General features: G+C 43.3%; 3 protein-coding genes, 1 long non-coding RNA gene and 1 other non-coding gene across 5 annotated transcripts; 2 read left to right on the plus strand and 3 right to left on the minus strand.

Moving 5' to 3' along the window:
* Positions 1–860: 860 nt before the first annotated feature.
* On the plus strand, positions 861–4,197 carry rnf151 (ring finger protein 151). The gene is made up of 4 exons (XM_066689165.1): positions 861–1,391; positions 2,336–2,481; positions 2,733–2,829; positions 3,266–4,197. The coding sequence occupies exons 1-4, from the start codon at positions 1,389–1,391 to the stop codon at positions 3,713–3,715; spliced, it is 696 nt and encodes a 231-aa protein (XP_066545262.1). The 5' UTR covers positions 861–1,388; the 3' UTR covers positions 3,716–4,197.
* LOC136712532 (uncharacterized) lies at positions 3,848–7,362 on the minus strand. The gene is made up of 2 exons (XR_010804842.1): positions 7,045–7,362; positions 3,848–5,319 (listed from the first exon to the last, which is right to left on the minus strand). It is a non-coding gene; the product is annotated as an uncharacterized LOC136712532 (long non-coding RNA).
* Positions 5,396–5,521, minus strand: LOC136713314 (small nucleolar RNA ACA64). The gene has a single exon (XR_010804936.1). It is a non-coding gene; the product is annotated as a small nucleolar RNA ACA64 (small nucleolar RNA).
* Positions 7,363–7,451: 89 nt separating the features above from the next.
* Positions 7,452–10,471, plus strand: rps2 (ribosomal protein S2). Its single transcript, XM_066689164.1, has 8 exons — positions 7,452–7,470; positions 7,997–8,134; positions 8,572–8,661; positions 8,917–9,024; positions 9,124–9,297; positions 9,522–9,681; positions 10,159–10,250; positions 10,351–10,471. The coding sequence occupies exons 2-8, from the start codon at positions 8,000–8,002 to the stop codon at positions 10,429–10,431; spliced, it is 840 nt and encodes a 279-aa protein (XP_066545261.1). The 5' UTR covers positions 7,452–7,470; positions 7,997–7,999; the 3' UTR covers positions 10,432–10,471.
* A 458-nt stretch (positions 10,472–10,929) lies between these two features.
* ndufb10 (NADH:ubiquinone oxidoreductase subunit B10) lies at positions 10,930–13,787 on the minus strand. The gene is made up of 4 exons (XM_066689166.1): positions 13,552–13,787; positions 12,883–13,021; positions 11,503–11,642; positions 10,930–11,112 (listed from the first exon to the last, which is right to left on the minus strand). Exons 1-4 carry the CDS (start codon positions 13,697–13,699, stop codon positions 11,015–11,017), a joined length of 525 nt encoding a protein of 174 aa, XP_066545263.1. The 5' UTR covers positions 13,700–13,787; the 3' UTR covers positions 10,930–11,014.
* Between the last annotated feature and the right edge of the window lie 273 nt (positions 13,788–14,060).

The raw sequence follows: 14,060 nt of genomic DNA on the forward strand, positions 1-14,060 counted from the left end.
ATTTGTAGTGGAGATGAGTGGTACCCGGTGGGGTCTTCTGCTGTTGTAGCCCATCCGCCTCAAGGTTGTACGTGTTGTGGCTTCACAAATGCTTTGCTGCATACCTCGGTTGTAACGAGTGGTTATTTCAGTCAAAGTTGCTCTTCTATCAGCTTGAATCAGTCGGCCCATTCTCCTCTGACCTCTAGCATCAACAAGGCATTTTCGCCCACAGGACTGCCGCATACTGGTTGTTTTTCCCTTTTCACACCATTCTTTGTAAACCCTAGAAATGGTTGTGCGTGAAAATCCCAGTAACTGAGCAGATTGTGAAATACTCAGACCGGCCCGTCTGGCACCAACAACCATGCCACGCTCAAAATTGCTTAAATCACCTTTCTTTCCCATTCAGACATTCAGTTTGGAGTTCAGGAGATTGTCTTGACCAGGACCACACCCCTAAATGCATTGAAGCAACTGCCATGTGATTGGTTGGTTAGATAATTGCATTAATGAGAAATTGAACAGGTGTTCCTAATAATCCTTTAGGTGAGTGTATAATATCAGCCTGATTTAATAAAGGGACAAAATAAGACGTTGGACGCAAAGGGAGTTTTAAAACCTGATTCGTGCAACCGATCTTATTTTAATAATATATTTAAATGTGTAGCCTGTAAAGTGGAGACATGCATTTATATAAACCATTTAAAATCAGTTGAAGTGATGTTTTATTAATTACTTTGCTACCATTATGTCGCCCATTTTTGTAATCCACGTAGTATAAATATGTGGAAAGCTTTCTTTGTATCTATCTATCTATAGATAGAGAGAGATAGTTTAGATATAGTGGCTGAATATAAACGTTGCATAAAACAGGCCCACAGAAATTTGTAAACCTGCCTTCTCCATTGTTCTACACCACGAGCACAATTTATGCAAACGAAACAGTATATATGCAAAACTGCGTCATTGACAATAATCTCACTGTTGCAACGACTCTATTCACATGTTATCCCCATGCAAAGCTCAATGTTTCTACTGGACTGGTGGATAGTCAGAACCGCAGGACAGAACATGAATGGGAACGGCAACAAATAGTCCGGTGTGTGCTGGGGCTCGGTTCTCCTATTTTGGATGTTGTCAGGGGATAATAAAAGGGTTGCTGGTCTCTGCTGCTAGAAAGCAAGGGAAGAGTGGAAAGGGAAGAGCTGGTATCGGGTACCATTTACGTCACTATTATTAGCAGAGTTATTGATAGTGGTTCCATTATGCCTGTTTGCGCATGACAGTTTGTATTATTGTCGTAAAGAAAGGACACCTGTGTGCTGTGGGTTAAATTATGGACAGAGGAAACACAGTGGGAATGGCCCCAGGCATAGGACTGGTCTTCATACCCTTTACAGATCAAGATGGTGAGTACTTGAAACAATTATATATAAGTCATGATAACGTCTGAAGAAATGCTTTGGCTATTGCTCCTCATGGTTTGAGTAATTATTATTATTATTATTATTATTATTATTATTAATAATAATAATAATAATAATAATAATAATAATAATAATAATATTACAATGGTGAGTGTAGTTTGGTTAGTTTTTGACCAAGGCAGGAAGGAAGAAGAAACACGTTTATGGTTGCGATGATAATGACAGTTACATAGTTTAATAAATATTTATTCCGTTAATTTGTTGAATATGAACTGGTAAAGATGAAAAAGCATTTGAAAGGTGTAAGATTAAGTTAACGATACATTTTATAGTGATAGTGACTATTTATTGCAGGTTAATCTGTAACAGATATTGCATATATATATAATTAGTTTGTATTCATTCATTTGTTATGCCCAGTAATGAGAAGTTTCCCACAGTGTGCTGTATGCTTTGTTACGTGGGTTAGAATAGAACCGAAACACAGTAACATCACGGGGTCGGTCGCTGTTCCAGAACTCTGTGTTCTCTTTCTGTCCCAGGAAACACGTGGCATCATGTATACACCCGACTTTGTATATGTTTGAGCTTCAGTCAGTCTTTATATAAGGAGTCATTAACTACCTGTACAGAAAGGAAAATGACAGTGCTAGTTGTATATTATGATGGTGGATATTGGTGGATTTTGGTGCAGTTTCCCTTTCCCTTAGAACAAATCTGATCTCTTATTACATCATAACCCTTTTCCCAAGTGTTGCCATGAATGTCTGCTGTTGCATACACATATTCCCTGTTAGTTAACTCGTTTACTGTATTAGCTTGTATAAACAACACTTCAGGGGTAGTTATGTCTCGACCGGTGTCTGAACCCCCTTTTGCCGTAATCGGAGCTCACATGAACACTGACGCCCAATGTCTCTACACAGAGCGGGGGATACGATGTCGAGCTGTTTGCAGAAGCTCCGGACTACGACTTGATCTGCACGATCTGCCGCGGGGTGTTGCGATGCCCCGTCAGGGTGGCCTGCAACCACGTGTTCTGCAAGAGGTGCATCTTACAGTGGCTGAAGAGGTAACTTCCCTGGCCAACAAGGGTAGAATGTTAAAAAAAAAAAAAAATCAAAGATTTTTTAAAGAAAACTAGTTACCTGTATATTCACCCATTAGAACTTTCAACAAAAGGTATGGGGTGTTTATGGCTGGTTTTACACTCCATTATTAGCAGTAATCTTAGATATAATGTTAAATTGGGTAAGGAAATAGAAGACTAGCACTACTCTGGGTTTATGAAAGGGGCAACCGGAGTAACCATGTTCTTTCCAGACAGGAGACCTGTCCTTGCTGCAGGAAACCAGTGAACCAGAGCTTGATGTTTGTGATGTATAAACTCAGCAAGGCCATCAGCCGCTTACAGATCAAGGTAAAGCAGTGCCTGCGAGCTCCGGGAAACACTGGGCAGATGGTATCAAGGGGTTGAAGAAGTGGCACAACTTGAATGTTTTCACAGCTGAACTGTTGAATAGATGCTGATCCCTTTGATTTCTTAAACCTCGTTTCACAACAGGGATGAATTTCCTGTTCTGTTCAGCATCACCTACTGGAAATTGAGATGTGAAAAATATAGTCGCAAAATATTCCCTTGCAAGGCCAGCTTATTACTGTCCATCACCATCCCTCTTGTATTGCTGTATTGAAGATGCCCTAGTGTCTGCTGGGTTATTTGTCTCAGGACTAAGTAAATAGGTTTCCATTACATTGCCATTATTGCTGCATGAGCTTCTACCATACAAACTTCACAGATTACTGCTTCAGCCTTAAAGTGTCGTTTTAAATAACTCTCCCCCCTCTCCTTGTAGTGTAAAAATGAGATCCACGGGTGTACGGCCACTTTCCCCCTGTCGGAGCAGTACTGCCACAGCACAGGCTGCCTGTTTGAGCGGACAGCCTGCCCCCATGAGGGCTGCAGTGCCATAGTCCTGCGCAGGGAGCTGGAGGGCCACATGGGGCGCTGCGAGCATTGGAGACAGCCCTGCCAGATGGGCTGTGGAACTGTGCTTTCCCACCAGACCCAGGCCCAGCACAACTGCTACCGGCAGCTGCGGCGCGAATACGAGGCCCAGCAGCAGACCCACCGTGCCATCGCCACCACCCTGCAGAAGAAGATGAAGAAGATGCAGAGCACCATGGTGCAGATGAAAAGGCAGCTGGGCCTGATCTGCGAGAGCCTGGAGGTCATGGACAACCAAGAGGAGGGAGAGGGGGAGGATGCAGGCGAAGGCAACAGCAGCAGCAGCTCCAGCTCCTAAGGAACCCCAAATCTCTAGTTTCTCTTGCTTTGCATGGCCTCCAGCAATGTGTATGTTTCTTCTTCCTACCTAATACTCCATCACACACTCATCAAATCAAGTCCATCCCCACACAAGAAAAATCACAACATCTTTTCGTATGAATTAATATTTATTGATCTGTATTTTTACAATATATACATTTACCATTTACAGCAGATGGAGTGCCTACAAATAAGTTTTCATGCAGTGTTTCTAGAAATGGACAACCACACTACAACAATATGAATTAAAGAGGGAAGTATCATCTACTCAGATCAGCTCTGCAACAACTTATAAGGCTGGAGATAGATTATTAAGGTTTGAAAACTTACATTTCCAAGTCATATACTGAAGTATAGGTAATTTAATAAGTTACAGTTCTATGCAGTGGCCTTTTAACACTTTTTCTATAGTTTTAGTGTAACAAAATGAAATACAAAAATAAACTATTTTTAAACATGTTCCACTCTGTGCACATTTTTTCCTACAACACTGCATTTTATTACACATTAAGCATCACCTTCACACCTGCAGAACAATGTCTGCAGTTCTGCACCAATTTGTCTTTGTGATGAGGGGTTTATGCACTGCAACTGAAGAACCTTTATTTAATGAAGTGAAGTCAAGCAAATATAATCTTTATTATGAGCGCAGGAGAGCGACATAGGAGCAGTCCAATTGTCAGTCTCAAAAGCTTACAAGTTTGTCACAGGTTTTATACACTTTTCATGGGTTGGGCAACCTGACTGGTGGGCAATTCCCGTATTCGTCATCTTCGGTCCATGTCCAGGTCTTAAGTTAGAAACAGAAAAACCACAAACAAATCACTAATAAGTCAACAAAACTATCTTGCTGACCCAGTTTAAAATTTGCCAACTTTAATCATGTCAGTATTTTTTAAGCAAATGTTAACAAATAACTTCAGTTAATATTAAAATTACACTTGCTTCTTCACAACCCTACTATATCCCTCTCTGCGTAGTTCTCGACGGACTGTTCTTGCCGACACAGTCTGATCACGTCCTGCATTGACATTCTCAGTCACCTGGGAAAGAGTTGCGCTTCTGTTTTTCTTTACATATCGCAGTAATGAACGAGCATCATGGTCATCAAATATGCGCTTTCTACCACAATTTCCAACCCTATTTGCGGTGGTCTTTCCCATAGCTCTAAATGCAGATGTAACTTTAGTCACTGTTCCTATTGAAACACTAGCCAGTTGAGCAGCCTTTGTGACTGTAGCTCCTGCCATTCGTGCCCCAATAATGACCCCTCTTTCAAAGTCACTCAGATCCTTTCCTCTTGCCATCTTGATCCAAAATCGAGGTCAACTGGGCCTGCTCAGCATTTTGTATACATACCAGAGCTGGATACAATGCCACTTGCTTAATTGTATCATGCAGTAGGCCTGTTTGTAGGCATCTGCATTCGTTATGTTCCTTTACTAATTTATGCAGTTTCTCTTTCAATTTGTCACCCCTCTCTATATTGTAAAGAGAAATCGGGAGATGAAAACTGGACAGCTCACGCACACAACCTCCATCGGCGTCAGTTCATTCTCACAGGTTGTCAACATCTTCGTGCTATATTAAAAAAAAGCAAAGACAAATTAAGACACTCAAAAACAGATTTCTAGAAATACCTACACCTGCTACAAATGAATGTGGGTATATGGGTTTCATTGCACCGCTACAGAAGCGGGCAGCGAGCTATCATACCGCTATTCTATAGGCACAGTAATCTTACCCCGGACAACTGGCACATCCGGGGTAATTTTCAGACTGAGCCAAATAAGGAAGTACTTAAAACATACATTTCAAAAACAACATTTAATCCTTCAAATGTAATATTTTAATTCCTTTATTAAACTTCTGCAAGAGAGCTGGTGGGATTTGTCAGCTTCAATATTAACACGCTAGGCTACCACGTGTCCATTTCATTACTTGCAATAATATAGTGTCCACTGCATTTGTAGGAGAAAAGGGACTACAGATTGATTGTTTCATTTTAGTTTTAGCAAACTTTGACCGTGCAATTTCCATGCATTGGTTTTAAAAACGTTGCATAGTGTAATCAAGCTACACTTTTTGTTCCTGGGGTAGTAAGTGTTATTTCCCAATTGCCTCTGCCTCAAAAGTATAGAAAATGGCTATTACTCCCCACAAACTTTGCTTCCGTGACCAGGACGGTGAGATTTTGAAATGTACCCATTTCTAGAAAGGTCGGTGACGCTTCCTCCAACCTGCGACCTGCACACGTTCATTCAACAAGCCCCACTGCTTGAGCCGAGACGCCAGGAGCTGCGCACTGGACTCGGCCAGACCAAGATCTCGGATCAGGTCGTCGAGGTCTTCTCGGTTGGGGTAGTACGGGTTTCTCTCCTCGGCTCCACCTCCGAAATTGTCATCTGGATCTACAACGTCTTCCTCCTCGCCGTCGGACTTGCTGCGGTCTTCCACAGGCGGCGGCCCTCTCTCGGGAGCAGCGGCACCGGGGCGCTGGATGAAGGCAGGTCCGGGTCCACCGCGCAGAAGTAGCAGCTGCCCGAGTGCTCAGTGGGTTCCCGCCAAATTCTCGGGATAGCGAATTGCATGGCTCTCTTTTCCCCTCTGTACCATCCTACAAAAATATTTATTTCACCCATGACTAATGTGCAAGAGATTTTTCATGCGTGATATTTTCACACATTTTAGAAGATCCCGAGCAACAATTGTCCATTTACCTTCCAGAGTTTTTTTGCAGTGCTCGCAGGTGAAGTGAGGTGCCCAGGGTTTGTCCTGATCCCCGACAGGCAGGCCGAAATACGCCTTGTAGGCCTCACACATCTTAGCAGATGCTTCCACGGAGTACTTTTTCGCTCTCGTCTTGATAAATTGGCCGCAGACATAACAAAATGAGTCTGCCGGGTGCTTGCAGCCTCTTGATGCCATCTCAGAAAAACGCAGATATGTAGCCACTTAGGCAGCTGGAACTAAACTGAAATGGTGGGCTTAAGGCCCCTGTCTTTATACTATTTATATCACTGGAAAGTTCTAGAGTTCTGGAAAATGGATACATTTCTAAATATCACGGTCCTGGTCACGAAAGCAAAGTTTTCAGCCATTTTCTATAAGAAATAACAATTATGAAATAACACTTACTACCCAGGAAGCAAAAACGTTACACGGTGTGATCATACAATCTTTTTATACTTAACGTGAAAGAAACGACAGTACTAATAAGGATCGAAGACTGGAATACAAAATATTTACAAAACCTATATGTTAGAAATTTTACATAGAAATACTCTTCAAATAACGTGTAAATACCCTCCAAGATTCACGTCCGGCACATCTCCGCGACTGATACACCAGCCACACTGAGGAAGGACAAAGGCACACTGCTTTATATAAGAGCCACCCCGACCATGAATAGCGCATGCCTTCCCATGCGGAGCAGTGGTTTGTAATCCCGTCATGCTCGTCTCCCTTCTGGGCCACTTCCTCGACCACGCCTGCAGCGCGCCAGCCACGCTTGTAGCGCAGATTTCCGCAGTTCTGCGCAGATCTGCAGGATTCCACCGATTCCATTGGATGAGCCGCGCAGACACACGCACAACTGCGGAAATCTGCGCCGCTCGAACGCGACCTCTCTATCACACAGGAAGTGATTCTTGTCGAAGTCTCGCGGGTCTTTATCCCATATATAAGTGACGTGAGGCCGATGTCCTTCCTTCTTCCTGTAATAGACATCACGTAAGTAGAGTGCGAGCAGGAGGCATAATGTGTGGGGAGAAGAGAAAATCCATCAGATATCGTGACCATCCTTTTACATGATGGATGACTACTTAAAAATCTTCCAACTAAGTGGATTAATACGTGTCCCCCATTCTGTATTTTAGGTTTTACGCGTATACATTCAGATGTTCCTTTCCTGTGTAGTTTGTCATAAATATGGAGAACACAGCCCGCGTTAATTGCTTATTTGGTTAACGCATTAGTCTAAAGAGTAATGCCGAAAGAAATCAGTGTACGGAGGCTACGTAATATAAGTAGAACCAAGAAAACAATTCAAAGTTCTTTTTTGGAATACAGCACAAGAGCCAATGTTCTAACCTAGAATATTAGTTATTATAGTGCGCTTGATTAGTGAGCATGAGCAAGGCTGCGCTATGAATTGCACTGTAGGAAGTGAAAGTGTGTACATCTGTTAGAAACGATGTGGTGCGCTGCTTTTCGGTTTGTTGGTCAGCATTGATAATATTCCCTTGTTCATTCTTAGCAAATGGCGGACGACGCCGGTGGTAGAGGAGGTTTTCGCGGTGGGTTCGGCGGTGGTGGCCGGGGACGCGGCCGAGGTCGTGGCCGGGGACGCGGCAGGGGCCGTGGAGCCCGGGGAGGAAAGTCTGACGACAAGGAGGTGAGTACATGGCAGCCTTAACATGGCTTTGCGCTTCTGGGTTGTGTAGCATGGCCTCCAAAATGCGCGGGCGGATGACTGAAGCGCTTATGTTTATTAGGAGCGAGTCACTCGATTTCACCTTGTATATTTTAATCAGTAGTCATTCATAAATAGTGTAGTTTACCTGCAAAATAGAAGAAACGCGTTAATTGGCGATTAAGGCCTAATCCAGTGTGAATACATTAATGTAAGGTCCGTTTAACAGATCATATGAAAGGGAAGTTGCCCGTGACTAAATGCAACAAGTTTACAGGGGGTTGGGAAGCTAGTTCTCTGCTGTAATTGAGTGGTTACTTACAATACTTGTGAAACTGCATACATCAGATGCATTGTTAAAGGAGAAATGTACTGCATGCGTTTCCTTGTATATCTAAGTGAATGCTCTTTGGTTTCAGTGGGTGCCAGTGACCAAGCTGGGTCGCCTTGTCAAGGACATGAAGATCAAATCCCTGGAGGAGATCTACCTGTACTCCCTGCCCATCAAGGTAAAGCCTACCTGCTGCTGTTTATTAAACCTCACAATTGTTACTTCTGTTGGTTTTAAATGTTTAGAATCTCAAATGGAATTGGCAAGCTGAAATGGAACCATTAAGAGCAAGACAATGCTTTAGCTTTCTCCAAGCAATTTGTGATTGTACAGTGCCTTTGAGTATCTGCACTTTATAAACTGACTGATCTGAGCACATTCAGTACTGGGAGAAACTAGTATTCCACTCAGTGCCCCTCACTTCTTTTTCCAGGAGTCTGAGATCATCGACTTCTTCCTGGGTTCCTCTCTGAAGGATGAGGTGTTGAAGATCATGCCTGTCCAGAAGCAGACCAGGGCTGGTCAGAGAACCAGGTTCAAGGTATGTTTAGTGTTGTGGCATTGAACAAGTGAACTTAAAATAAATCGGTGCACTTAAGTGTGGGGCACTATTTTAACTGTACCTGTTTTTGTTCCATAGGCTTTTGTTGCCATTGGGGACTACAATGGCCACGTTGGTCTGGGAGTGAAGTGCTCCAAAGAGGTGGCCACTGCCATCCGTGGGGCCATCATCCTGGCCAAGCTGTCCATTGTGCCCGTCAGGAGAGGCTACTGGGGTAACAAGATCGGCAAACCCCACACAGTGCCCTGCAAGGTAGGCTGCTAAAATTCCCACTGTACAGATTGTGAACATTGGGCAGCCTGAAGTACAGGGGATGGCTGTTTTGCCCTTTGCTTTATTCTCACTTGATGCCAAGAGTCTGATTTCCAAGACGCAGCTGAAGTTTGTGATTTCTGCTACTGTCCTAGTCAGTTGCACAAGTAGGCTGCAGTTGGTTGAATTTGCTTTCCGGTCTTGACGTTGTCTGGTTCCTGCAGGTTACTGGTCGCTGTGGCTCAGTCCTGGTGCGTCTCATCCCAGCACCCCGTGGTACCGGCATAGTGTCTGCGCCAGTGCCCAAGAAGCTGCTCATGATGGCTGGTATCGATGACTGTTACACCTCAGCCAGGGGGTGCACAGCCACACTGGGCAACTTCGGTGAGTGCTTATTTTCCTATGCACATGTAAATCACGTGCACTGTACCAGCTATTTATAGGCATGCTTGTGCAGCAAGGACTTCTAACATGAGTTAAGGATTACAATTTTTAGTAAACTGAACTAGCAAGGATTTGTGTTCTAGTTTGAGTGCAAAAATGAGTCTTTTTAATGTTTTAACTATTTAAAATCTGATGGGCAATCAATTTTGAACAAAGCTGTGCAGCTGGTAAATTGATAAAGTGTAGACTTGGCCCAGAAAGATGCCACTCTCTCATCTCTGCTCAGCTATGCCTTCCTCATGGCATAATTGTCTTTACTTGAGAGGGAGAGTAAAGGAGTTCTGTAATGCATGGCAGGAGGACCTCTCCTGGTCTTTCTGTTCCCATTTCTGTGCTCAACATCTTGGCTAAAGGTTGGTTTTGTTTGTGTGCTCTGTATACCTTTGTGTGTCTAACTTGCTCTGGTCTGATTTGCAGCCAAGGCCACCTTTGATGCCATCTCCAAGACTTACAGCTACCTGACCCCTGATCTCTGGAAGGAGACTGTCTTCACCAAGTCACCATATCAGGTGCGATTGAGATTTGAGTGTGCATCCTTTGTCCCAAGTTGCTGGTGTGGTTTAAAATAACCATGTTTTGCAAAAACTAATTTTCCTTCTCCCCTCACAGGAGTTTACGGATCACTTGGCAAAGACCCATACCCGTGTGTCGGTGCAGAGGGCCCAGGCTGGCGTTCCACCAACTTCCTAAAAGTTTTGTATGAAAGATGTAATAAAACCTTGCATCAATATACTGTTGCATTTTGTTTTTATTCTGCCCCCCCCCCCTCCATGCTGGGTAGACACTCTGTGCATTGTGGCAATACAATTTTGGCAAGACATTCTTTAATCCTGAATAAAGAAGTGTGCACTGGATGGGTGCTCTGAAGGATGTTATCAGGGGTTTGTTTCTATAGGATGACACTCCTTCCCCTTGCTTAAATAAAGCCTTTTCAACCACAGTTCTAAAAGTTGTGGGTAGTTTGTGTTCTAGGAGTTTATGGACCTGGCAATGGAAGGTATCCTAAATAAGACCTTAATCCAATACTATGTCCCTAGTCAAAAACAAATGCCTCCTCCTAGGCTCTTCCTCAAACTAGCCTCACTTCAGCTAAATTCACCTCACAGTGGAGAGTGCTCTCTTCTCCATCACTTAACTAGTTCACAGCAGAGTAATCTTGCCCTCTGACATTGTAAATTGCAATCAGAATAGTTTTCCAACAAAGCTTTTTATTTTACAGTTTCAAACCCAAGCAAGGAGAGTACTTGTAAGAGAATATTGAGTGCTGTTGGCTTCAGGCTTCAGCAGTTTGTTTCTGACGCTCCTCAATCATCCTGTGCTTCTGCTTCATCAGGCATTTCCGGGCACTGCCATAAGCACCCAGATCCCCATCTGAAGTTAAATGGTGGTAGGAAAAAATTAAAATCTAGAACACTGCAATATTTTCCCATGTATTGCATCACTTCTGGTCAGTTTCTAGAAGATGAGCTTTAAGGAACAGATCTATATTCCAACAAATCACATGATCCTCCCCTCTTGATTTAAATCTGATGGTATTCAACACATTTTGGGCTCTGGGAATGTATATATGATCACACTGAAATCCTCAAAAAAACCAATGCTATGGACAAATGAGTTTTGCCTGACAAAACATGGCTGGTTACAAAGCTACTGCTGAATACAATGATTTATGTAGTGTGTCTGTAAAGTTACCCACTTCACTAGAAAATCATTTTCATGCAGGTATGCTCTGGCTGTCAGTTGGTATTAACATGCACTCACATCGTGACTGGTAGGCCTGGGACACCTCTGTGAACTGTTGCATTTCCTTGGCGCAGTTCTGCTGATAGCTGTTCCCCTCGCGCTGCTGACAGGCCCTCAGCCGCTCCTGCACCACCTTCACAATCTCCTGATCCACTTTACTGCAGGGGGAAAACAAAAAGTCAGTACAGACTGGCTTCAGATCTAACCTGTGCTGAATGTGTACCTGTGTCAGGAGGCAAGATCAAGTTGTTTCTCTCTTGCTTTCATAAAAAACAAATGCCTTCAGAGATTTTGATTCTCTTCACCTGTGATCTGTTCTGTTGATGTCCAGGGAGTTTTAACAGATGAAATATGTTAATGATAGCACACTATATACTGTACACATAGTAGATTTCCAGAAAGATATCGCTGCTCTAGAGGCAGTTCCGAGGAGAGCAACCTGACTTACTCCAGGTCTGAAGGGAATGTCCTACTGAGAGACTGAGGGAACTGAACCTTTTCACCCTGGAACAGAGGAGACTAAGTTAGGACTTGATTCAAGTCTTCAAAGTAAATGAAAGGCATCGACCACATCAAACCAGAGGGGCTTTTCCAGATCTGCAGGGACGCAGGGACACAAAAGGAAATTGGGCTTCAAGGCATTCAAGACAGAAAACAGGAGACACATCCTCACACAAAGAGTCATCAGAATCTGGAACAAACTCCCCAGAATTGTGGTTGAAGCTGACAATTTGGGAACATTCAAAAATAGACTGGATAGGATCCTTGGATCACTGAGATACTAATGGATACCAAACAAGCATGATGGGGCGAATGGCCTCCTCTCATTTGTAAACTTTAGGTTTCTTATAGCTATGTCCATCTATACACACACATTTCACTGTGACATGTCCAGTATCTAAATTTTGCTTTAAATATATATATATGTTATGAATGTAAAATGTTTCTAACAATCTCCAAATTCCATCCCTTTACTTCTTAGCATGCTAAATCTCAACCAGTCAGTAGAGATGTACAGAGAGACAGAGCCCTGGGGAACAGAGCTCAACTCAGGCAGTCTCGGTCTAATTTTAGCAGGGGCTGTGGATTTACGTATTTTCCAGATAGAAAAAGGTGGCTTCATTATTAATTTCATGTTCCAAATCATTATTAGGTATATAGTCAGTATGGTCCTTCCAACCAAGAGTTCAGAATGTACTGGAAATAAACTCCCACCCTCTGCAGGTCACAAGTTCCCCAACTTAAATGTTAAATCCCTATAGAGATCCTCTCCGATAAACCGCCATCTACAAAAAAACAAAAACAAAAAAAACTCTCTCTATACAACAATGGTAATTCTAAAATTACTAACAACATCTATGAGTGTAACTGCTTCCGAAGCGTGCCATGAATACGTACTGGTCTCTCCTCCACTGCATCTCGGCCTCGTAGTAGCACAGGTAGTCCCCCAGCTGGCACTCGGTCATGTCCGGCACCCTGCGGAACTGCTGGTGGTAATAGTAGAACTTGTTCCTCTCATGCAGCCTGTCCACCCACCCTGCCAGGAGACAAAGACTCTGCATCACTGTAGCTCCAGGCACCTTAACCCCAGATGGTCAATTCACTGTTGATGCAGCACAGTGCCCTTTACTTAATGCATTTAATGGAATACCTGACACCTAGTGGGGGCATGCCATTATAGATAAATATTGACCCACCACCAATCTCTCAACCCTAGTATCCTAGTGTGGGCACACATTACTTATACAGCCTGCTGCAGCTGGCACAGTAGCACTGAACTGGTATAACAGAGCCATCCAAAGAAATGACCAGTATGGAGACGCATTTTAATCTAATGAATGAAATCTTCTTTCATTAATTAATATACCCTCAACTCCATTAAACTCGCAAAATCAAATAGCTCTAGTACATTACGCGGTATACAAGTGCCCTTTTTCCGACTGCAAACTTTAGGGGTCTCTAACGAACATACTGTATGTGTTTAAGCATCAATGATGATGTTTAAAAACACGACAATAGAATCGTTATGGTGTTGTGCATGGAGACACGCTGGGTATCTATCCCTACCTCTGAATGTGCTGACGGGCAAATCCACCGAGTAGTGGAACAGTTTGGTTACAATGAGCGCCGGGTTGGGAAAGGCCGTCTCTTTCTCCACGGCCGGGGTGCGCCGGGGTGGCTGTGGATAGACATCTTTATCCCAGTCGTCCGGCATCTCTCCCTTGCTGTTTCTGCACTTAAATCCCAAATACACCTTCGATTCGACCTCAACCCTCTCCCGTCACAACAGAGGCTGCGCGGAACCGCTCACCTAAACAATATGGCGGAATTGAGGTCAAAGACAGCAAAACGAAATAATACATGAATACATTTGAAAAAAGCAAGTATTGCATACACTTATGTGTTTTTTAAAAAATAATACTTTTTCATTCATGTTTGAGTTTTAACAATTTTGTAATCGTCATAGGTTAAAGGTTAAAGGTGAACTGATCACGCTGCTCCTCCTGTCATGGCGGTGTACTTAGGTCTGTTCACCGCTGGGCGGCATGTTAGTAAGCTAGTCTTCAGCACTGTGT

Source organism: Amia ocellicauda, chromosome 17 (assembly GCF_036373705.1).
Source record: "Amia ocellicauda isolate fAmiCal2 chromosome 17, fAmiCal2.hap1, whole genome shotgun sequence".
Taxonomy (NCBI): domain Eukaryota; kingdom Metazoa; phylum Chordata; class Actinopteri; order Amiiformes; family Amiidae; genus Amia; species Amia ocellicauda.